General features: G+C 39.2%; 1 protein-coding gene across 1 annotated transcript in view; it reads left to right on the forward strand.

Annotated features, from left to right (window-relative positions):
- The window catches only part of RAB31 (RAB31, member RAS oncogene family), a 61719-nt gene extending 38816 nt beyond the window's left edge, over nucleotides 1–22903 (forward strand). The window contains exons 4-7 of the mRNA XM_063396649.1: nucleotides 743–814; nucleotides 2663–2769; nucleotides 6681–6790; nucleotides 18729–22903. Of these exons, the coding sequence (XP_063252719.1) occupies nucleotides 743–814; nucleotides 2663–2769; nucleotides 6681–6790; nucleotides 18729–18826 (387 nt within the window). The 3' untranslated portion in view covers nucleotides 18827–22903. The remainder of the gene's footprint in view (nucleotides 1–742; nucleotides 815–2662; nucleotides 2770–6680; nucleotides 6791–18728) is intronic.
- The last annotated feature ends 897 nt before the right edge of the window (nucleotides 22904–23800 follow it).

The following is a 23800-nucleotide window of genomic DNA, read 5'->3' on the forward strand; positions in this document are numbered from 1 at the left end:
AATTATTTCTGGCTTGTTTGAGACTAAGCTTAGTTGAATCAGCAGAAAGACTTTTTTTACTTCCTTTCTCTAATTGTAATTGTAAACTGAAATTCTAAATCAGCTGCTTAGTCATTCGTAAATTACAAAAATTATGCTGTTCTTCAGTTGTTATAACAAACATGTTTATTTCTTGGGCTTTTTCCTCAAAGAACATTTTCCTTGAAACAAAAAGCTGAAGAGTAACTGCAAGAATCCATGTTTTTGAAATATGTATCGTAGTATAGGATAGCTAAACAAGACAGATGTTCAGATTTTACTGACAAGTTAATTTTTTCCAAGTCATTTGCAATGTTTTATAAAATTCAAACCCAAGCTGAATCCAGTCTTAGATCTACAAGGCAAGACTGTGATTTGCCAGGGGAAGAGGTCCCTATGCCCTCAGGTTAGGCTTCCAAGTGTAGTTGATCTTCCTGTCAAAACTTGTCCTCAGAGTCCATGCCCTGTAGTGGGAATGGTGCATTGAATCAGTAAGTGCTGATTTCTTGAATTCAGTAGGATGAAGAACAGCATGAGATAAAGGAGGTCTGGCTTCTTTGTGTTTAAGGGAAATGAGAGATGGGCAACCACTAATAAGGTCTGTTCTCTGTGGGATGAAAGAAAGAGGGTGGTCCTGCCATGGCAAGTCTATGAGACCTGGCAAAGCATGTGATAATTCTGATTTATTAATGATACTTTCTTTTGGGGGTTTATGTTTTAACAGTTTCATTCCTTGGCTCCAATGTACTACCGCGGTTCAGCAGCAGCTGTGATAGTGTATGATATCACCAAGCAGGTAAGACCTTTGGGATGCTTTTGCCTGTGTCAACTCCTGTGTTTGGGCTTGAGTTGGAGTTAAACTCCACAACTGCAGAATTTAGTTTGTCTGGCATGTATATGCTTCAGTAGTTTGTGTAGATCTGGGTGAAGGTGTCCAGCTGGCGTAAAACATTAAATAAAAAGTTCTGCTTCTGTGTTGTTTCAACTTCATGCAGACAAAAGGTTGGAGACTGTGTTTTGTCAATGTTTCTTTAGGTTTCTGCTGGCTAAGTAGACAGGATTAATGTCCTGTAATACCCCCTACCGCCACCTATGTTCTCTGTGTGGAGTTGAATTTTTACTACAAAAAGCAGCTGTTAGCTTTATCAGCTGAGTAGAAATTAAGTTGTTTGCATATTACTGATTTTAAAACTAATTATTTTTGTCTAAGCATATCATTTCATGTTTGTATTGCAGGCATCATGTCTTAATTTTGAAACTGGTAATGAAATCATAAGTCTCTGACCTTTTGTCTCAACATTATTCATTTGGAATGAAAATTATATTTTTAGGTCCTTAACTTCTCTGGCTCATTTCTCAGGCAGGGGAGGCTAGGAGATTCCAGCTGCATGCCTCTTTCTCTCCTTTTGGAAGATATAGCTGAGTTAGAGGCAGTGCTAACGGATGGCCAGGAGAGTTCACTAGCATTTTATTCCTTTTTTGCCAATTGACTTATTTACTACAAGGTTGGGAGGGCTGGTTTGGTTCCTCAGTGCATTAGTGTAATGATCTGTCACTGATGGTGGTGGTCACTGTTGTGCAGCAGTGCTGTTCTCCACTGCTAATTTGCCAGGAAAAGGTGGGGAAGAGTTAATCGTGCTGGATTGATACTTTTGATTTAAATATTTTGCAGCTGATCTTGTAATATATTGTAAGAATAAAATTTTGTTTTGCTAGCCTTTCTCCAAGCTTATGTGGAACAGCTCTCAGGATAAAGAGGAGGAAATAGGAGAGGAAGGTCAATGTGTATTTCACTTTCTGATGCTTAATATTCAGTGTTAATCATTAAAGCAGAATGGATTTTTTTCCCCAAGTGACTGATAGGGCTCTACCTTCAGTGATACTGATGCAGCTATTGCTGATTTAGACACAACTCTTATGTGCATTTCTAAAAGGGAAAAATTATTTATAATCTATTTGGGACCTCACTTAGTCAGTAAAAATTTCAACTGTGCATTATAATTAGAATCTCCAGAAAGAAGTGTGATCTTAAAGCTACTACTTCACTAGTGTAAAGAAATAGAAAAATACTATTAAAAGATAGGTAGCATTAGATAGAGTTTGATTTTTGTGCTTGGAGGAGAAAAAAGCCAAGTGAATCGTCACCTCTCTTTAGTTTTATAATGAGTAAATTGAAGTTTACCAGGTTGCAGATTTGGAAATGCGGCGGGGGGGGGGGGGGTGGATATCACTGTGGAAGCTCTCCTGGATATTACCAGAAGTATGACAGTGGTTGACATGGTAAGGCACTGGATAGAAGGGAAGTTAGACAAATTAAGCTTGCATTAAATGAAGGAAATTAGCTACTAGACAAGCTGGGGTAGTTTCTTCATCGCTAGAAGATTAATATTAGGTGCTGCATTGGAGCAGGGAAGAGGGAAAGTGGAAAAGAGGGAAGCATCCAAGTTCAAGAATTAATTTGAAGAAGTCTTACGGCCTAAAGCTTGAAAAGCAAATTGCATAGATAGATAAATGATCTTCCAGTCTTGTGATCTGTATAATCATTATTGCATTAATAATGTCAAAGCTCTGCTCCTTCAAAAAATACGCAAATTCATTGGCAGAGAGTATGCTGGTAGCTTACTTTGTTATTTCTCTGACATAGGATTCATTTCATACTTTGAAAAAATGGGTGAAAGAACTAAAAGAACATGGTCCTGAAAACATTGTAATGGCCATCGCTGGAAACAAATGTGATCTTTCTGATATCAGGTAATACTTTTTGTTGTTGTTTTCATTGCAGTAACTATATTGTTTCTTCCCTTCAGGTAACAATTTTGCCTCATTTTTATAATAGTATATAATTTTGGCCTTTTGTACTAGACTCAGTGATTCTAGCAATGCACAACCTCAACAACAACAGCACAACTTGAACGACATATTTTTTAACCTCTCTTTTACTGCCCTTCCTCTTTATTTGTACAATCTCTACATCCTTTATCTGCTGAATCATTGGGAATGGAAAAGGGTTCTCTTTATTGTTTCTCCCTTTCATTCTGTTAGAAGGTGCAGAATGTGATGAGCAAAACCACAATGTAAAGCTGGGAGTATGGGCAAGAGGTAAAATATTAATCACAGAACTTTGAGAACTTGTGATTTGAAAGAACCAAAACTGTTTCATAATGCTGGATGTAGAAAGTGTATTTTTGGGGTTTGTTGGAGCATAACCTCAAGTAAAACTTTCATCCCCTGTGTGAAGCAAAGAACCTCCTAGATAAAAGAGGGAAGGGTTGAATCCACACCCCTGCAGGAGAGCTGAGTTGATGTGATTTGGAATAAGGGTGAAGCTAGAATCACTCTTCTGCTTGTTAGCTCTATTTTGGATTTGCATTTATCCTTTCAGGAAATGGAAGCACATTCTGCTGTGCAGCAGTGATTCTGTTTGTCAGTCCATGACTATTATTTCTTGCTTCATCTATGAGTACAAACCCAATGATCGTATTTGATGCTTTTCTCTTATGACCTCATAGGCTCTCGTGGGTGTTCAAATTCATCCCCATGTGTTTAGTTATTGTTACTTTGGCCCAGATTCACCAGAGCTCTGAAGCATGTGTGTAACTTCAAGTAAGTGCTGCAGTGCTTTGCCTACGCGAGGGTTTGATCTGTGTGAGTTTTGTTTTGTTATCTCCCCTGCCACTGACAGCTATGAACCAACAAAGTTGCAACTCACTGCTTTCTGTAAGTAGTGAACAAGCCCTAATTCTGGCAAACGTCTGGTTTCTGTTGGGCTAAGAATGAGGGGCTAAGAATCAGGGACTCAGATGTATTGGCATCTCCTATGTAATGTTGCGATATGCTGGTCAACATGGTGAAACTGAGTCCTACAAGACAAAAATTTCCAGATACGAAGGAGGAAAAAAGAGGACAGGATGGTTATAAAAATAAAACTTGTTACCACAAGTCAGGGGTTTTGGTTACCCTGAGAGTCACTTTTAAATTTATTGCATAAGTATTCCCAGCAATACAGTTGCCAGATTAACTCAAGGGTCATAAGTTTGTAGATGGTGACAAATGGCAACAATTGGCACATGAGTCCATAATCAGCCTTCCTTCTGCTTGCTGTTGCACCAATCGAAGACTTTAAAAAAATCCTGCATCCTGTAAATGTTGTGAAAGTACTGGACTTCCTCACAGAGCAACTGTGATCTGTGATCTTCTCACCATATTATTATCAATCACTACCTGTATTTTACTGATTGCTGATCATCCAATTCTTGCTCTTGTTCAGCCAGTATCGCTCTTCTTTGCACAAATTGTTTTGCTGTGCAAATGGTCCTCGTTGTGCTCCATGAGCTAATGTCTCTTAATCTTTTTGGCTTTTATGGGAGAGGACATTTTTTCTCCTCATAATTATGAATACTTTTGGTAATATTTTTTGTGCAGTTGTTCTTTCTGCATCCTTCAATCTTTTTTCTTTCCGAAGATATCCAGTGATGTCCAGCTTAAGTTATTTTGGTGGAAAAATAGAGTAGACTATCTCATATGTGATATATTTTCACAGTTCTTCCAGAAATCTCATCGTTTATGCAATGCATGCAGCTCTTTGCATTCTCTGTCTGCTTTATGTCTTCAGATTTACTTCAGTAAAAATGGTTTTAGGTGAAACATGTCACCAATTTATCAGATTGTTTCCAATGAGTAGAAAATACACATGCCTTTAGGCATAGAGAATTTACAAGTAAGATAATGTGAGCGCACAGGAACAAGCTGCTGTTTGTATGCATTTCTGGCATCTCTCCTTGGTTTTGTAGAGCTTTTGGCAGATGTTTTGCTGGATATCAGAGAGACAGCTGCTTTTAAGGCCAGTGTGAACAGATGCAAAAGAGGTCAAGCCGACCCAGTTCAAGTTGGTTTGATTCTGCCATCTCTATGAGTGTAAGAGATAATGTAAGGAGGAATTAATGTATTTCTCATAATCATTGTCCATGTTACCCTCCCTGTTTAGCATCTAAAATTTGGTTTTGAGCTACCAAGATATATTTGGGATACTTAGGGGTCACACTACTTTTCCCCAATGTTGTTAATATGCTATCAGCAATTCTTGGTGCTCTGTTGAAGTGTATTTCTTCTCCACTTTGAAGGAATTTCTACAAATAGGCAAGCAATTTTATCAAGTAAAAATCCTCATCTTTGTTGTAGTACTGTCAACTCTTAGAACTGCAGAATGTTCAGCATATTTCTAAGTAATAGGAATAAGGCTTATAACAGGCTTCCTTCTGATGTGTCCTGTTCTTCTGACAGGTCATTAAAAAGTACTTTCAAAGACAGGAGATGAAACTTCAATGCTAAAATGTTGTAAGTGTCCATAATACTTTTTTGAGCATTATAGAATTCAATAGTTGTAACAGCAACTAGGAAGTGTTCACTTCTCTAAAAATGTGGTTCACCATCTTAAATTGTATTCACTGGAAATCCTTGGTTAAGAGAATTCAGCAGAATTTCATGATCAGATCTTCATTCTATGCATCCATAATATTTCCTTATTCCATAATTTATCTGGACTTCTTTAAAACCTTTGACATGGTCCTTTACAGCATCCTTCTCCCTAAACTGGAAGGAGATGGATTTGATGGGTGGCCTGTTTGATGGATAAGGAGTTGGTTATGCTGTAACTGGAGGTAGCAGTCAAGGGCTCAGAGTCCTGATGGACACCAGTGGTGTCCCCTGGGGATCTATGTTGGGACCAGTGTTACTTAATACCTTCAGTAATGACACAGACCAAGGGATCGAGTGCACCCTCAGCACTTTGCTGATGCCACCAAGCTGAGTGATGTGTCTGACATGCTCATACTGGGAGGAAATTGTACAGGGAGTCTCTGGATTGGTACACTGGAGCTGTAGGGTGAAGCAGTTGGTGCAGATTCTGTTGTTGCTCAAAAATCAGGAATAAAGATGGTTACAGATAGCGATGCACGTGGGCAGATCCAGCTCTTGCCACCTGGCTCTGGGAGATACAAGGCTAGCATGGGGCTAGCTTGTTTAAAGCAGAGATCTTTTTGAATGTTGTAAACTGTATTTGTCAGCTTTTAACATATGAAGTATTGGTTGCAAAATGAGTGTTCTGCTGGTGATTTTAAGATTGTTTCACTTTGGTGAAATGGCATAGAATGGAGTCTTTTCCCAGTGCACTGGCACTCACAGATTGCTCTTGCTGATGTTCTCAAAGTCAGTGGCTTTCATATTTATTTCAGAATCTCTTGTTTCCTTGCTGCTTGCAAAGACCAAGACATACGATGCTCTTATCGTTTTCATCCACAACAGTTGTACCCTATCTTGTTTGAACATTTGGCATGTGGAGACTGCTTTCCTTATCAAAATCAAATATAAAACATAAACAAATGTGATTTTCCTTTTAATTATCTTCCTTTTCTCAAGGCATACATTCAACAGCAAGTCACAGAAAACTGCAGATGGATCAATTTTGTTGAAATTTTGATATATTTGAATAAGATGATCTAAATGCCATATGAAGAAAGATAGTACTGTTTTTATGGAGATGAAGAGCTTATTAATGCTTTTCTGATCAGGTTGTGTTTGAAGTTGTTTGGAGTTTTTTCTTAAAAATTAACTTTTTTTTTTCTAATTTGGCATTTTTATTTATAAATATTTTAATTTTTTTTCAGGGAGGTTCCTATGAAGGATGCCAAAGAATATGCAGAATCTATAGGTGCTATTGTTGTTGAAACCAGTGCAAAGAATGCTGTTAACATTGAAGAACTTTTTCAAGGAATAAGTAAGTAAATGGTCCCTTTAATTAATTAATTTTGATTGTTTCAAAGCTTTCTGGAAATAGCTGTCTGTTTCAGGTCTATAAACTACTTCCCCCAAGGACATCAGTAAATCCTACGAAGCCTGTGGTATGGCTGCTATTTATGCAGATGTAAACTAAGAACAGCTTTGAATACACCAGAGCAAAACATAGTAGATAGTAGATACAGGGTAAGCCTGTTCCTTCTAAATCCGTCTATAAATCCTGGCCTGGGTCACATCTTTTGTAGAGGCAATACTGCTATCTTATCATCATGTTGCTAAAAAACTTAAATGTTGATAAAATGCTCCTGGAGGGCATTGGCAAGTAGAATGTAGTAATTGCAGTGGAATACATTAAAAAAACCCAGACAGATACATTTCTCTCCAGGCCTTCTAAACATGATGAGACCGGCACTTGTCATGAGGAGAAGAAAAACTGTCCTGTTCAGTTTGTCTTCCAGGGGTTCCAGTGCTGGTCACTGTTTGCAAGTGGGAAGGACCTTGCAGGCTGGAAGGGACCTCATGAGAACTTGAGTCCAGATTTCTCCCCAGGCAGACTTGGTAGTAAATTCATACCAGATTACTCAGGCCATTGTCTGGCTGAGCCCTAGAGCAGAGGTTCCACAAGCTCCTTGAGCAGTTGTTCAAATAGTCCTCATAGTGACATCTTCACATCAAGCCAGAGCCTATTCTCATTCAATTTGCTTCTTGTCCTGGGTGCACCTCACTGAAGAGCCTAGTTCTGTTTCTGAGCAGCCCTTCCTGTGGGTACTGACTGGCAGCTTTGTGGTTCACCAAAGCCATTGTGTCTCCAGGCTGACGTGGCCCTATTTCCTCAGCCTCTGCCCACAGGGCAAGTCCTCCCCTGTCTTGCAGCCCCCCTCTGAGTTTGTGCCAGCTTGTCAGTATTTTTCTTGTGTTGTGGGGCCCAAAGCAAGTGTGACCCAGCTGGTGTTACACCACATCTAAAAGGGGATAACTACTTTGCCTCATGTTCTCTCTTGGCTCCTGTGGCTTGCTGCTAGCTGTGTTTGCTGCCAGAGCATGCTGCTGGCTCATGCCCAGATTGCTTCCCTCAGGTCCTTTTTGGGCAGAGCTGCTTCCCAGGCAGCCAGCCCCTACCTCTGTCATAGCCAGGGGCTCTTCCTTCCCACAAGTAGCTGGCATTGCCCTTTCTGAAGTATGTAAAGGCTCCTTTTGACCCGTATCTGCCTCCAGCCTTAGGCCCTCTGAAGAGCAGCCCTGCCCTCAAGGATACTGGATGCATCTCTGAGTTGGTTGCCATCTGAGGGCTGAATTGGGTGGCTGTTTTTTCATCCCTCAGTCTCTGATAAAATGTAATAAGCAAGGTAACTGGCCTGTGGGTAGACACATACTATTAACCACTGACCTTTGAGTCTGATGTTCTAGCCAGCTACTCACACACCTAAAAGTCTGCCTATCTGGACTGTAACATCCCACCTTGGACATAGTAGGATGCTGTAGGGAGAAGTATCGAAAGCCTTGCCAAAGTCAAGGTAAACAACATCCAGTGCTCTCCCAGTCATGCTGTCACAGAGGGCAACTGGGATGGCTGGACATGATTAACCCTTGGCAAGTCCATGCTGACTGGTCCTGGTCACCTTCTTCACCTTCTTATGCTCAGAAGCAGCTTCTCAGAGGATTTGCTCTGTGGTCTTCCCAGGAAGCAGAGTGAGGCTAACCAGCCTGTAGACCCATGGCTTGTTATGTCCCTGTTTGAAGACAGATATAACATTCTCCTTTCTCCACAACCCTTCAAAAACAACAGGGATGATAAAGAACGGTGTTGCTCCCTATGCATCCTCAGGCTTGTGAAGAGTTAAGATTTCTTAAGAGCTCCATGGTCTGATCTTCTTCCACTACTGCTGTTTCCTCCTCTCCCTGAATCCTCTTCTGGGGTGCAGAGACCTAGGAGACAGCGTGTCCAGACACTCAGCTACATTTCCCTGAAGTTATTTTATTTTGTTTTATTTCCCATATTTTTAATCAGCTGATATTGTCTAGCACACTTTCCCTGTGATGGGGCCTGTTCAGCTGTTTGCTTTGTTTACATGGGATGTATTTGAAATGGTTAATGAGAGCCAGTATTCCTAGAATACAGTACCATTCTTTGGCCTCCTTTTGAAAAGGAGGTGTGTGCCACATGGCTGTCTGGAGGAACTGGTTCTTCCCTGTGATAGTTTACTTGTTTGTCTGCATCTGATGATTGCGGATGTTCTCGCAGAGGAACTCATTCGTGCCACATAATTAGATAATTAGTTTCCATCTTTGATAGGCATTGCTGCAGCTGGCGGTGTGCACTGTCCCTAATAGTGAATATAATAGATGAGGAAAATCTGCTAAATTAAGTTTAGTATGAACTAGATACCCAGGCAAGTGCACTTAATTCCACAGGCAATTACTTCTATATATAGAAATATTTGGTCTCAGTGGATCTACTTGTGACCTTATCAAGCACTTAGCAGAGAGAAAGGAGAGAGTTGGTATAGTATGTTTATAGAAATATAGTGGAAACTGAGTGAAAAATGCTTGATTAGCAGTAGAATTAATTAGTGTGATTGTGACTGGGCAGCGAGTATTGATACATAACTTTCTGATGTTTTACACCAGTTCAGTCTTGGTGCAATTTCCAAAAAAATCTGTCTCTGCCCAAGTTGGGTAGCAACATTTCTGCCTTTTCAGAGTATGAAATCCTCCTGTGGCAATGTCTCCTACCCTGCTGGCTAATTTTGTTTGCGTGATGTCCTAAAAGTCACTCTGCAGCTTTAGTTTTGCCTTCATGCTACTTGAGAGCTCCTGCCCTTCTCCCTGTACTGCTCATGAAGGGCATGGTGCAGCTCCTTGGCTTCTGAACAAGGAAGTAGCAATTTCTGTTTACCTTGGACTTTGCAGGTGGACTCTATGTGTTATCTATTTTACAGTCTAGGTTTGGAAGGATATTCCAACATGTGTGGAGAATTTCTCTATTAAATCCTCTTTGAAATTCATAGCCCAAGGAGAAAGGGTAGAGTTCATTTCATTTTTTGGTAAAAAATTTACCTCCTTCTTGCCTATGCTTTTCATTTCCCAGGGGCATTTTAACATAAAAATTTTTCATTCCTGAGATGTCTAACAACTGTCTCTTTCTAGGCACAATGTTGTGAATGGGGTGAAATAGTATCATGGGAAAAATACACTCATAATGATAGAAAGAAAGCATAAAGAAAAAAAGGGAAACTGGTATGTTTTGTTGACAGGCAGAAGAATCTTGAAAAAATTACAGAGATCATTGCATTAGAAAGATTGCTTTATTTCTAAGGTTATTATATTACACTGTGCTTAAAAGATTTTTAAAATAAATTTCTCTCACAATTTGAGGATTTGGCTGCTTAGAGGGATATCTTCATAGCACAGTCTCAACACAGATCTCTCATCCTTTATTTGTCTCAAGAAAATACAAGATGTGAAAGACTAGAATCAGTAAAAGTTTCTGATTTTTTGAAGATGGGTTAAATTTGGCAGGAGAGGTACTCTGCAGTCACTGTACTTGGGCAAATAAGGCTGAGGGGGCAGACTGAGCATGAGAGTCAGCAAAGCCAGTGTTCTCTGCACTGAGAGTTTGCATTGAGCTGAGTAATGGGCTGCAGCGCCTGGGTTCTGTTGTACCTATGGGATTTCAAATGGTAAGCCACTACACTTAGCCTGGTTTGTTTAGCAGTGCCTGGCTGAAGGCTTGCTGTGATTGTGAAATATCACAGGACTGATTTACAGCTCTGTAAACATGTAACGAGTATTTTTAATATAGTTGTATATTTCTCTCTTCAACTAAATTTTCCCAATGTCTTTCTTTAAAGGTTTTTGACATGAAAAGTGCTTAACATTCAGAGTTTCTTTCATTAGTTCCAGTAGTTCTTTTTCAATAGCTGAGTTTCTATAGGAACAAATGTTACTAACTTTTTTATTCCCAACCTTAAAAGAATCTTAGTCACAATGGCTCCTTGTTGCTGTTTTTTGGCAGCAGCAAAAATGCCAGGAATGTGTTATACAATAGCAGTATAATAACGTACCTGTGCAGGGAGTCACACCAGTGCTGTATTGCCCCTTCGTGTTTGTGGGACTTTAGCCCACTGACCTTTGCTTGTGCCTGGCTGGTTTTCAAAGACTAAACAAGCTACCCCGTGTGTACTATAATTTAGTGGCAATCATACCCTTGCAATTCTCAGACACCTGTTCATTTACCAGCTCAAATAAGCCTTAGTTACCTTATTCAAATCTGATACACACCCAGCTGTTTCTCTTGAGCCTGTGTGTGTTGCCTGCTAGCTCAGCGTGAAGGTGCCCCAGATATGAAAGAGCAGATTACGTAAAAGCCGCCCTCGGTGTGCGGCAGAGCCGAGGCTGTGGCTCCCTGGTTAATACCAGGCTGCATCAGGAGCTCTGGAGGGGAGCGGGTAGTGGGGCAAGCAAGCCGCTGGAGAATGCCCAGCTGAGTGAAACGCAAAATAAACTTGGGGTTAAACAAAACAAACATTATGGCCATGTGTTGTTTTCTTTAAAGTCTGGCAAATCATAGGACAATAGAATGGTTTGGGTTGGAAGGGACTTTAAAGATCACCTAGTTCAACTCCCCCACCACAAGCAAGGATGCCACCTAGTAGATCAGGTTGCTCAGGGCCCCATCCAACAAAAGCTGGAGATCAGTGTGCTACCAAAGGGGGCAAGATTGCAGCATTTCAGCATCCTCTGTTGAGGGTGAGAAGGAAGTGGGAAAAACATTATCAGAACACTATGGAGACTGTGCAGAGTGGTTAGCCCACTCACTCTTACTGATACTTGTACTACGAGAAGGAGAGACAAGCTGATGTTTAAAATCCAGATAAGAACATTCTTCCTAGATGAGGCTTCCTAATTAGAGCAGTTTCTGTCTTGGGATTCAACCTTTTATGTGGTAAATGCTCAGTTATAAATGTATGAAGCTATTGATTTTCTGATGCCTTGCCAGCAGCTCATATATTGAATATTTAATGTAACCCAAATACTTGTTTCCTAGAAGTACTGGGAGATTAAAAAAACTAAATCAAACTCAATCTCCAGAGTTTACAGTTTAACCAGTTGTATACTGGACAAAATAAAGAGGAAGGTATAAAATACCTGTGGAATGGGGAAGGGATCCTTTCCAGCAGACATCCAATGTTTGCACTGGCTCAGATGGGCTTGGATGGGTGGAATTGCAGATGGACAGTCTTCAAGTTTTGTGATTGATGAGTATGGTGGTTTTCATCCTTTTATCTGCTGATTTGCAGGTATCTTTGAAGTACTTTAAAGAGGTCTGTGGAAGATATTTTAAGAAAAGAAAGTACATTTAGGTTACAAAGAAACTTCACATATGCCAATTTTTAAGGTAGTCCAAACTCATAATTGAATTTTTGTACAGTGCGAAAGGATGGAAGAACATTGTCCAAACTTATATTTGAGATTATATTCTTTACAGTTTATGTTCGCTGTGTTTCAGGATTGGTTCTCCTGTTGCTTTCAGACTTTAGTGAATGGAACAAAACATAATGACCTTTGGACTATTCCTAAAGTTAAACATGTGAGGTACTGGATTTTGCTCCAACCAAGGAGCGAAATCTTCAACTTAAAATAATAATAAATAAACTGACACTGCCCAAAGTTAATTACAGCAAGACCTTGAGTCAAGGTTGGATCTCTTAGTAATTAAGTAATTAGGAATACTGTTGTTTACTTTGATACATGCAAGATTTAAATATTTGTTTAATATTTAAATTTGTTTAATATTTGGGTTACGTCTGGGGATTTTAATTAAATGAGCAAAATGCAGTTGTATTTCGGCTTTCCCTAGCAAGAACTTGTGTCAGCAATCTATGCTTTTGCTTTAGATCAAACCAAAGGCTTTATTTTCTTGCATGTAGATGCTGTTAGCTGTCCTATTAGGAGCATTAAAATAATTGCAGCCTAACTATGTTTACTTATGCAATAGGTTTTATTGTAAAATTGATTGTGTTGCCTCGCATGAAAACTTACAACATGAGTAAACAGTCATCTCTGACAACTGGGGAAATCTTAACATCAGTGTATGTATTGTGTGGGGAGAAAGAACTAGAGACTAGTGAACCAAGCTTTATAATCCATGTGAGAAACTTCTAAAATATTGGTGGTTGATTGAGAGATGGAAATACTGATTTGGTGATCAGAATTCGATTTTACTCAGGTTTCCCAAAAGCTTATATACTATTTCAGACAGGTTAATAATTTCTACTACAATAATCAGGTTTAAAATCACACAGAAAACTCATGCATTTTACAATAATTCTTTGCTTGCAGAAGTTGATTGAATCTTCTCTCTTCCTGTAAGCAGGTGTAATCCCATCTCCTGTAATTTTCACAGTTCTGTTTGTTCCTGCCATGTCATCTTGGTTATCAAACCAGCTATTCTAATCAAGTCTGTTTGACTCTCTGTCTTGTGTATTCCCACACTAAAATACCACTGAAATAGGTTTCAGAGCATGAAAGAATTCAGGGAGATAAGGGACTGTTTTAAGTCCTACAGGTACAGAAAACTGCCAAAACTGCTGGATCAGATGTGCCTGCTTCGCTCTGCTGTGTCTTCACAGGTGGCTGTTCTTTATTAATGGGGTTCTTTATTAATGGGGTTTGCAGGGGCTCATCTTGCTGTGATACAGCTGGCAATTTGAGGAGGAGGTTCTGGCCATTGTATAGCTGTTGTACCACTGCTTGAAGAAGTCAACCTTTTCTCAGGTGAGCCATTAGAAAAGCTCACCTGAGCTCTGACAGCTGTCAGGCTGCTGCTCTGGGGCAGAGTAAAATGCATTTCACCTTCCTTCAGCCTCCTAAAAATTATGTTGTACATGATTTTCAGGAAGATGGAAAGAAAGGCAGAGAAAGCCACTGCACAGGACTCCGATTGCTTCTTATCCTTAGTGTAATTGTTGTTGTGTTAGATAGCAGGACTCTGCCTCTTGAATGGCCCGAAGTTGTGTCTGGGGAGGCATAGGTTGAATATTAGGAAAACGTTCTTCTCTCCAGAGAAGTGGTCACAGCACCAGCCTGGCAGTATTCAAGAAGCATTTGGACAATGCTGTCAGGCACATGGTGTGACTCTTGGGGAATCCTGTGTAAGGCTAGGAGTTGGTCTTGCTAATTCTTGTGGGTCTCTTCCAACTCGGCATATTCTGTGAGTCCTTGGGACTTGACTTCATCATCTGGATGTGCCAGCTCAGGTTGATCACAACACATCTGCTTCCACAGTAAATGAGTTATCTGTTCCATGCATTGTTGTGTTTGTCCCTTTGTCATCATGGTAACTGTTGCAGGTTTTTTACTGAGCCTTATGCGCAGCTCTAGGGCTGATCCCAGCCTTTCCTTTCATGCAGTCTTTTACATATCAGTGATGAAACTAGTTTCATGTTTAAAAACCCAAACAAGAACAAAAATCTCAGCTCCAAGCCTGATTTTTCTCAGCTAGTGAATATCACAGCTTCGAAGTGGAGCATCACATTTAAAAAGGAATAAAGAGAGCAGCTTTTATTACTTAGATCATGCCTCCTGCTTCCAGCTGCAGCAGAGCAATCCCTGTCCATCTTTCTTCAAGTTCTGCTCACTGAGCTGTTACCCAATCCCTGTTGTGTCTCTTGCTTCTCTGCTCCACTTTTCATTTTTCTTCATTCCCATTTTGTTTATCTCTTGTTCCACCCTCCCATTTCCCAATCTCTTTGCCTCTGGCACTCTTAGAACAGCAACGCCCACAGTGCTGATTAATCTCTTAACAAACCTCAGATTCAGTAGCAGGAGTTGGAACTCTGTGAGGCTTTGGAGAAGACTCTGACCTTCATCCTGGACTGCCTCAGCCCAGCTCAAACATGCCAGAAAGGGGGAGATGCAATTGCTTTAATGCTTTTCATCTGTTAATCTGGATGATTCACTTCAGAACTCTGACAATTTCTGTAACCCTACATTTAAACAGTCTCTTGTGATGCTTTTTATTTTACACACCAGTGTTTACTGGCATGAGAGAATGGAGGACACCAAGACCTCTCCAGGAATGTGCAGAAGTGGATGGTTACAAAGAGTTTTGTTGCACAAAATCTGTGAAACGTGGTCTGAACCTTAGTGAAATGAAATCAAAATACATAATCTTATATTTAATAATAGTGTAAAATCAAATTTTAAGTTGCAGTCAGCAACTTACTCTGTAGGAATATCAGCAATAGGAACCATAGAGGACTTCTATACGATCTCAGTAATATTTTATCCCTGAGTTCCTTGTTTCACCAGTTCAGCTGCAGAATTCCTAGATAAATGTGCATGCATTCTCTGTGAGTAACTATTTCTTCTGGAATCCTAAAACACACTCCTGGTGATCTTTGGCAAGCTGGCAAGTTGTGTCCTGCTCTTTAAAACAGGATGAAGACTATTTGTGGTCTAGTTTGTCAACTCAAGTTAAGCAAGAGATGAGAACAGGTTGTCCTGAGAGGGTGTGGATGCCACATCCGTGGAAGTATTCAGGGCCAGGCTGAATGGGACACTGAGCACTCTGATCTAGTTAGTGACATCCCTGCTCATGGCACGGGGGTTAGAACCGCTCTGGTCTTTAAGGTTCCTTCCCACCCAAGCCATTCTATTATTCTAGGAGTTCAATCTGATTGTCCTTTTAAGCTGACTCTATCTTTACCAAGCAGTCTTCAGTTTGAAGAGGAATTGCCTTAATGTTTTTATTTCTTCAACATGAGAATTGCAGGGTTGGATATCAGAGCACTGCTGCTTCTTTCTGACATAAACTGCATGAAAGAAATAACCTACAGCATTACTAATTTATGGTATTCAATACCAGGGTATTTTTCATTACTCTGGAAGAGAGACTATGGATGCCAGCAAGACACAATTTTTAAATGAGTGTATACCTTCCAAAATTAATTCAGTTTGTGACCTCTGTTGATCCTGACTCAGTGCCAGCTATGTTTGAGTTGGTGTCAGCAATATTGGTGCCATATTTATTAGGAGCTGAATGACAAGACGAGATGATCGCAGTGCTTTTAGGTGGCAATAGTGATGGAGCTGGGTTAGAAGCAGGAAATACAGATGCAGGCTCAGCGTTTCACTGCTCGTCCTTAGTGTTCTGCTGCTGCTGTAGGCTTTTCTCTGTTACAGTGCCTACTGTCCGGGAGGCTTAGGGAAAGACAATAAGCCAGAAAGATTTCTGATTTTTTTATGCACTTCCCCTGATGCCTGATGAAAAATCACTGTATCATTTGCTGTGGAGCTGGTTCTCAGGTGTTAGACTGAGATTTATACACCAACATAGTTACTCCTGACTCCTGTCATGGTAAAAGCTAATTGGACGGGGATGTCTTTTCACTAAAACTAAAATGATTTAACTTGATGGTTTAATAATTCTGGTAATAAGAGAAATAATGAGTGAGGGAAGAATCACCTACTGAAAAAATATTCTCAAACTCGAAAAAAGTAAAAGTTTAGACTGTTTAAACATTTATTTCCTTACACTGAGTTCAAGGAGGGGGTAGCGGTATCAAAACAGCAGAAAACATGGCTAGTTCCTGACAAACAGTACTTAAGTTCAAAGGCCAGAATAACTAAACAGCAAATTGGTGTAGAGATTTTTCTTGTCTTCATTATTTATAGATATCTGTGTGGGTTTTATTGTTCTGGGAAATTACTTTAATCTGTGTGATTCTTAACAACATATATTGTGTCCTGGTCTGAACTGGACAAACTGCTTGCTGACTTTGAAGCCTGCAAGGTTTTTGCTCCAAAGATAAGTGCACCTCCTTCTTGGAATACACATCAGGAGTACCACAGAAAAGACTCATAGTAAATATGAAAAGCTGAATGAAAATGAAATAGAGTTAATGTCCTTGTTTAATGCAGAGCTCTAAAATGAAAGGCTAGTTTGCACATTAAATCTTGCCTCTTCCAAAGTTACTGTTAGAAGAACCAAATGTTTAGAGGGTATTTGCTTTATGGAAGCCATGTCTGTAGATGCCAGGGTTTTTACTACATTGTGCTCTGTCTGGGTCAGATTGACAAGGTTTTGTTTCACTGAGACTGAGTAGAAAGCCCTTTGGAAGTGTTTGGTACCTAATGCAGACGTTCCCCACAGGTCTCTATGACGACAGCGTTGCCTTCTTGGAAAGCCTCACACAGATACCATATTCTTCATATTCTCTAGAGTTTTAAGAATTAGTGGATTCTGTTTTTCTCCAAACAAAGCCAGCAGAACTAATGTATGTAACAGCTGGGTCTATAACCACCTATTCTGCTTTTTATTTTACTTTACAAACATGAAGTCTGAACACAATGTTAAGCAGGATGTGAAGTTGATATTTTAGTCACCCAATTAGAGTTCACCATTGTAATGTCAGTGCTTATACATGCTTTGGCCCTCAAGATACACATTTTTCACTCTGTTGGACTACATACAGTATCTTTACCTTAGTAATGTGAGGATGTTTCACTTTCTCATTCAGTTGTACAAACACTCAAGATTATCTGCTTTAAAACCCACACTTTTCTTGTACAGCATACCTGTGCAGAACTAACTGAATAAGAGAAAATTTGAATCTTGGCTAAAGCTAATTTAAGTTTTACAGATCAAATTTTGCTGTTTGATTTCTTTGGGATTGTATTCTACCTGAATGCTTTTAACTCGTCCATCTACAACCACTCCGCCTAATAATTTGTAGGACTCAGGCTTCAACATAGGTATGTAATTCATAGAACATTTGGTAAGAGAGAGCTGTGAATAACTGAAGCAAAGGGTGGGCAAATCTAAACTGTAAAATCCACCTGGATTATGATGAGCTGTTCAGAGGAACTCTGCATTCTCTGAAAGTGGTATATAAGAAACAAATGTTAAATATTTTAACTCATGTTATTTAACATGGGTAATGGTAAACCCAGGAATAATTAATAAAAAATGGATTCAGCTTCAGAAAAGAAAAATTTGGGAAATCCACTAAGTGATGGGAAAGTACATTACCATGACTATAAAATCTCAAGGTACTAATGGAGAGCTCACACAAGGGTTTAATGCAAAAGTCAGGTGCACACCAGAGAAAGACACAAGATGGATTTGACCTGGGAGAATCTTTTTTTTCCATTTATTATTATTATTACTAAGCACATTGTACATTGTCCACTAATAGGAAGCCAGTTAGACAAAAGATGCAGCAGTACTAAAAGGGCACACAGGGGAGGGAGTTGGAGCAGCATCCTTCTGCCCCAGGGGAGATCTCTGGCTCTCCTCTAATGGCTGAAATTCTTTCAACACTCTAAATAATTACTCTGCAAGATGATTAAAAAATCAAGAGAGTTTGTGGGGGGGGGGTGATGGTGATGTTAAATAATCAAAGCTGTCAACTGCGAAGACATGGGTACCCCTAACAAAGAGGAAGGGATTCAATAGAAAGAACAGATCTGTTTTTCTTTGTCAAGTATAGGCACCATGTGTTTAGTTACAGTGCTTTGTAAAACTCCAGTGTGCTAGGACTAAATGCCATGCAGATTTAGGACGGGCACAATCTCATTAAACTTGCACATTTAGGTGGAATTAGAAGAAAGATGAGAATTTTCTCCTTCTAAGTTGTAAAGAGCTCAGTAAGATCAATGTTTTTTAAAAATACATGGATAATATCATTTCAGTGTACTTCATGCCTTTTCAATAGCCATATTTTGTACATTTTTCTAATGTGAAAGTCTTTTTCGTGAGCAGGGTACAAGGAAAAATATTCAAGGTATGGTTGTCTCTTGTAAAGTTTCACAAATGTAATTCTTATGCAAGCTAAATTCTTCTAACTGTTACCTGCATGGAGTGTTGTTCTTACATCAGGAAAACTGAATTCATGTCTCCTTATGTGTTTCAGGTCAGCAAATCCCACCCTTAGATCCTCATGAAAACAGTAACAATGGAGCAATCAAACTTGGAAGGCAGACTTCACAGATGGGTAGGCGGTGCTGCTGACCCAACTTGATCTTTTTAGATTTACTTGAAAAACAGCACCATTTGCTTTTTTTTTCACCGAGAAAGGACTTCGTGATCTCAGTGACGTGGCTCCTTATCTTGAAAGCAGCAATTTCAATACTTCCCGTGAGCAATAACGCAAGGACCAGAAGCAGAAGGCTTTACTTCAAAAGGATTTTGCAAAACCCAGTTGGAAAATCCTCTCTAATATCCTGTCAAAATTACAATGTCAAAGTACTCCGATTCTCTGTTTAAACCAGTGACTGTTGGGTTTTTTTTTTTTTAATAAGAAGATCAGTTTATATATAAAATTTAGGTTTGCTGCAAAAACTTTTCTTACATTGGCAAAGGGGACTTGGCATGTAAAGTTTTCTTTCTAATAATAGGGTGAAAAAAGCCCCCATAAACCCTGAATTTTAGCTTATAGTTCCTCTGCCATCTTTTTAGCTGGACTCTGCTTCACAATTTTTCTAAATCTGCAGCTTCATCTCCTACTTTCAGTAAACATCAGCAAGAAGGGGACTGAATTTGCTAACTGAAGAAGAAAATGGATCCAAAGGATAACTGAATGCAGTTTTTATGGACTGGAAGTCAAAATCTATGTCAGGAAGTGCTGTGTATGTGGAAGAAGGAGTTGTCATGAAGGAAACTGCTGGACCCCATACAGTTCCAGTGTGCTCCAGAAAGAAGTGAAAATGCAGCCACTGCGTAGACTGGAATGATTCTTGTGTGCAGGGTGTGTGTTTCAATAATTGCTGAAAATATAAAAAGATCATAAATACAGGCTTAATCTTCACTGCTTACCACAGTTCCTTCAAATCTGTGCCCCAGACCAACACTCTCTGTGTTCAAAGTTGCGTATTGCTTGGTTTCTAAAAGAGGGTGCCACAGTACCCCACTCCTCATGGTCTCACTGCTGTGCTCCAAGAGGTCTTTGAGTTCAAAGAATCGTATTTCTGTACAAAAAGCTGCTCAAAAGAGTACAATATAATTTGGGCTCAGAGGCTGAAATCTAAAAAAAACCAAATGCGAACGGTTTGCTTCCAGATGTAATTCCCTGAATTTGTGGAGTAGTCTTCTTAACTGTGTGGGGATGTGGTGTGGAAGACACACTGTGTGATATCTTTGAAGTGTGATGCACTTGGAAATGCAGTGGAGGAAAAAATTCCTGCAGAGGGTTATGAACTAGAAATAATGTAAAACTGTATGTGTTTTCCACTTCCTTCTTTTATGAATGTGTGGGACTGAGATGATAAAATCCAAATTTATCTTCTTCATCGATTTCGTTGGAAGTGGGAATCAGAATAAGAAATGCTTTGCTCAAAGCCCAGCCTGAATTCCACAACATTAATTTGATCTGTTATGAGGAAAATTATCGCCACTGCACATTTTCAAGAGGGCTTATGAAAAGCAAATAAAAGGGAAAAATAATTTTCCACAATAAATCATGAACAGGCAACCTAGAGCGTGGTTTCCGTGTTGATATGTACAAAACCAGACCTTATTGGCTGGTTGTGAGATTGCTTAGATAAAATGGCACTAATTGTTAGGGCTTGAAACAGAGCCAGATAAAATCAACAGGAACATTTTGTCTCCAGAGGGCTTGGAGTAATATAGGTGGGAAATATCCCTCTGGATTTTATGTAAGATATTACGCTGCACTGTTTTTTCACATATAATTAATTTCTTCTATATTTTGGCCTCCTTTGAAAACACTCATTCTAAAAAATATGGCCATGGATATTTTGAGTAAACTTTCAGTTTTCAGCTGTGCTGATGTACATGTCTCTGACTCATAGCAGCAACTATTTTACTGGTAGTCTAGGGTTATTTAAGTGAAAATTCAGTAATCCTCATTGTTGATAGCTAGGGAGGGAGACAGGCTCCTCCAGGGAACATCTAATTCCATCCTGGTACAAGCAAGTCTGCCAGGGATGCCTGGCTCTTTCATTTAGCTGGGGAGGGAAAAGCTTAACATGGCCTTCAGTGCTAAGGAAATACCAAACTTACCAACATGACAGGTTCATACATTTTATGGGGTCTGTAACCCAATGCTGGAAGAGATCTGATTCCTCCTAGGTAAAACCCAGTAAGAGGCTAGACCAGTTACCCAGAAAACAAGGTGAGATCAAACCCATGTTTTTAGAGGTCTTATAAACTTTAGTTCAATGTATAGAAATTATCCATAATTGATTTTTAAGCTTTTGTAAATCATTGTTACATATTTCTATTTTTTTAACTTGGCATCTCAAAACTTACTAAATCCTGAGATGTCTGAAAGCTTTGCAAAACAATTTTTGGAGAACCTTGTATACTTTAATTTATGTTACAACTGGCAATTGATGCTGATCTTTATGGGATATTGTCCTGAACAACTAGCTCTCACGGCTGGCTTTGAGCAGTGTGTGAATCAGAACAGGTTTATATGTTAAAATAGTTTTAAATTGGAAGTTTTTACAATGGATCTTTGACAGATTTTAAAATTTGAATGGTGACTAAATAGGTGTTGCTTTTGGTGGGGCAAATCTAAATCACTTTATTCTGCTTTTAGTCAAGAAAAAGATTTAAATTAGTAAGGATTCTGATTGTGTAAGTTCTTGAGATTAGGTTACTGACAGCTTCAGTAGGGAAAGCTGAAGCCAGAAGAAAAATAACAGGCCAATGTGCTGTGCAGAGCATCATGCATTTTCTCTGAACACAGGGCTCACCTTTGACAATGTTGTTGCCTCTCTGCTGTTTGTCAAAGCCAAGGTGCAGCTTTAATATGCCTCTTCAAATGAGGCAATTTGTTATAAAATAAGTGATTTTAAAATGTAAAATCAATTATTTCTGCTTCGACTGGTTGTCCATGTTTCTTGGAAAGTACCACCACCCTTCATAATCAGCCAGAAAAATGAAAGAAAAACCCCCAATCTCAGAGTTGAAAGTTTCAGCAGCAACTGGAATTGCTTTTAGTAGTTAATGGCTGGTGAAAAGCTAAATTACTGTACTGGAGCACCTGACTGTGTAACTGATCTTTTCTAATAATAATAATATCAAAGCTGCAGTTCTTTGTTAGCCAGCTGGTGCTGGGTTTGTCTGAGACTGGTTTTCTCAAGAGAGCTGGCAGCAGGACTGAGGCACAGGCTATAGTGCCAAGAATATTTGGTGGAGCTTGTTTGCACTGTGACTCAAGACTGTGACTGTCCAGTTAAGGGTTACTTGCTTTTCTGGCTTGTTGTGAACTAGTTTTAAAAAATATGAAGGAGCTAGTTTTTCTATATGCTCTGCATATATGTGTGTATATAAGTACAGTTTTATATTATTCATATATCAGCAGATATGTAGTGTTTTTTCACTATGTCTGGTTCTCATATACTATACATTGTATTCTGTAAGTACATTTTTCTGTTAATGATCATTTCACCTTTATGAACTTAAAGTTGTGGATCAAATGTAGCAAGAAGATAGAGATAGGCATAGGTACAATTTTTGACTTGCCATTCTTGTGCATGAAAATGGCATATTCTAGAAAATGTTTGTCTTGCAGACTGAGAAATCTAAAAAAACCCGTTATTATTCAGGAATTGGAATTTAGAATAATAAAATAAAAAACTTACTGCTTTTGCTCACAGTACAATGTGTCTATCCAAAGTGCTGCCATGCAACATGAGTCTGTGTCAATACCTAAAAAACTTACTCGTCATCCCATGTCTCCAGTAATCCTTAATGGCACATGGGAATAAGCGTGACTAGATAGGCTACATGTGTGAGCATTCTGGCTGTCATCAGACTGTTCCATTACAGTGATACATTTTACTAACCTACCCTTAATTATTTAAACCAGAGTCAGTGATAAATTGCCAGTTTAAAATCACCTGCTAGGTACTCTTCCTCTCTTTTGTTTATATAAGGGCTTTGATTGGGCTGGACCCACTCGCTTCATGTATGGGATGCTGCAATTTGTTAAGACTTTACCTTCTGTTTTACATATTAATTGTATCATACCTAATAATATTTTTCCCACTAAAATGTAGTTTTTGTGGTTTATTTAACCTACAATGATTAACGCTAATAAATGTTTTAAATGCCTCTGAATTGGGGATATCTGTTTTTTCAATAAAGCAGAACAAAATAGCTGCCATTTTGCACTTCCTTTGCTCTTGAAAAAGGGCTGTCTGCAGTCTGTGGATTACTTGCCTGGGATTTAAATGCTGCATGAAATGTGTGTGGCTGGCCTTTTAGCAGAAAGTGAATGCATTCCTGCAGGATCCTGCAGTCCAGGTGAACTCCCAAAAACCAGAAAAAGAAGATCTGAAAATCCTTTTGTGAAGTTATTTGATTTATCCATTAGAAGAGAGGGATCTGAATGGCCAGCATCTGCTTAGAAATTTAGTATAGTAGCTCTCAGTAGAAAGTGAGCTTCCAGTTACCACTTGTTTTCAATAGCAGCAATGAGTAGTATGGCACATGAGACACTTTGTCTTTTGTATGTTTTTATTTTGGTGTGCATTTATTTTTCACCCCACTTTATGTCCCTTCCTCAAACTTGTGTCTAGGAGTTAAGAATTAATACTCTCTTAAGAAGTATGCAGTGTTTCATTCCCCTTGGTGCTGTTGTTTCAAGAGGTGTTTAACTACACCAGCATTTTTTTTGCACTGTTTTGTTCATATTTTTAAAGTTGTTACCACAACTATGAGGACTATGAATGAAGAGCTGTTTTTCAAGGAAAAACAGGGGTTTGGACTAAGACTTTTCTGACTACCTAGATAAATTCAATGCACAGCAGTATACAAGAAGCAGTATAACTCAGCAGCACAGAACACCACTTTTCTGTGTAATGAGAAACCAGTATTTCAAAGAGGTTGCATACGTTATGGCTTTAGTTACTGCTGGAAGATACACAGCAGGATCTGTTCCCTGCTTCAAAGCAAGTACAATTATCTTGAAAAAATTTCGTATCTTACATCCAGCAGTGCATAAACAAGAAGGAA

This window comes from Prinia subflava, chromosome 1 (genome assembly GCF_021018805.1).
Source record: "Prinia subflava isolate CZ2003 ecotype Zambia chromosome 1, Cam_Psub_1.2, whole genome shotgun sequence".
Lineage (NCBI taxonomy): Eukaryota > Metazoa > Chordata > Aves > Passeriformes > Cisticolidae > Prinia > Prinia subflava.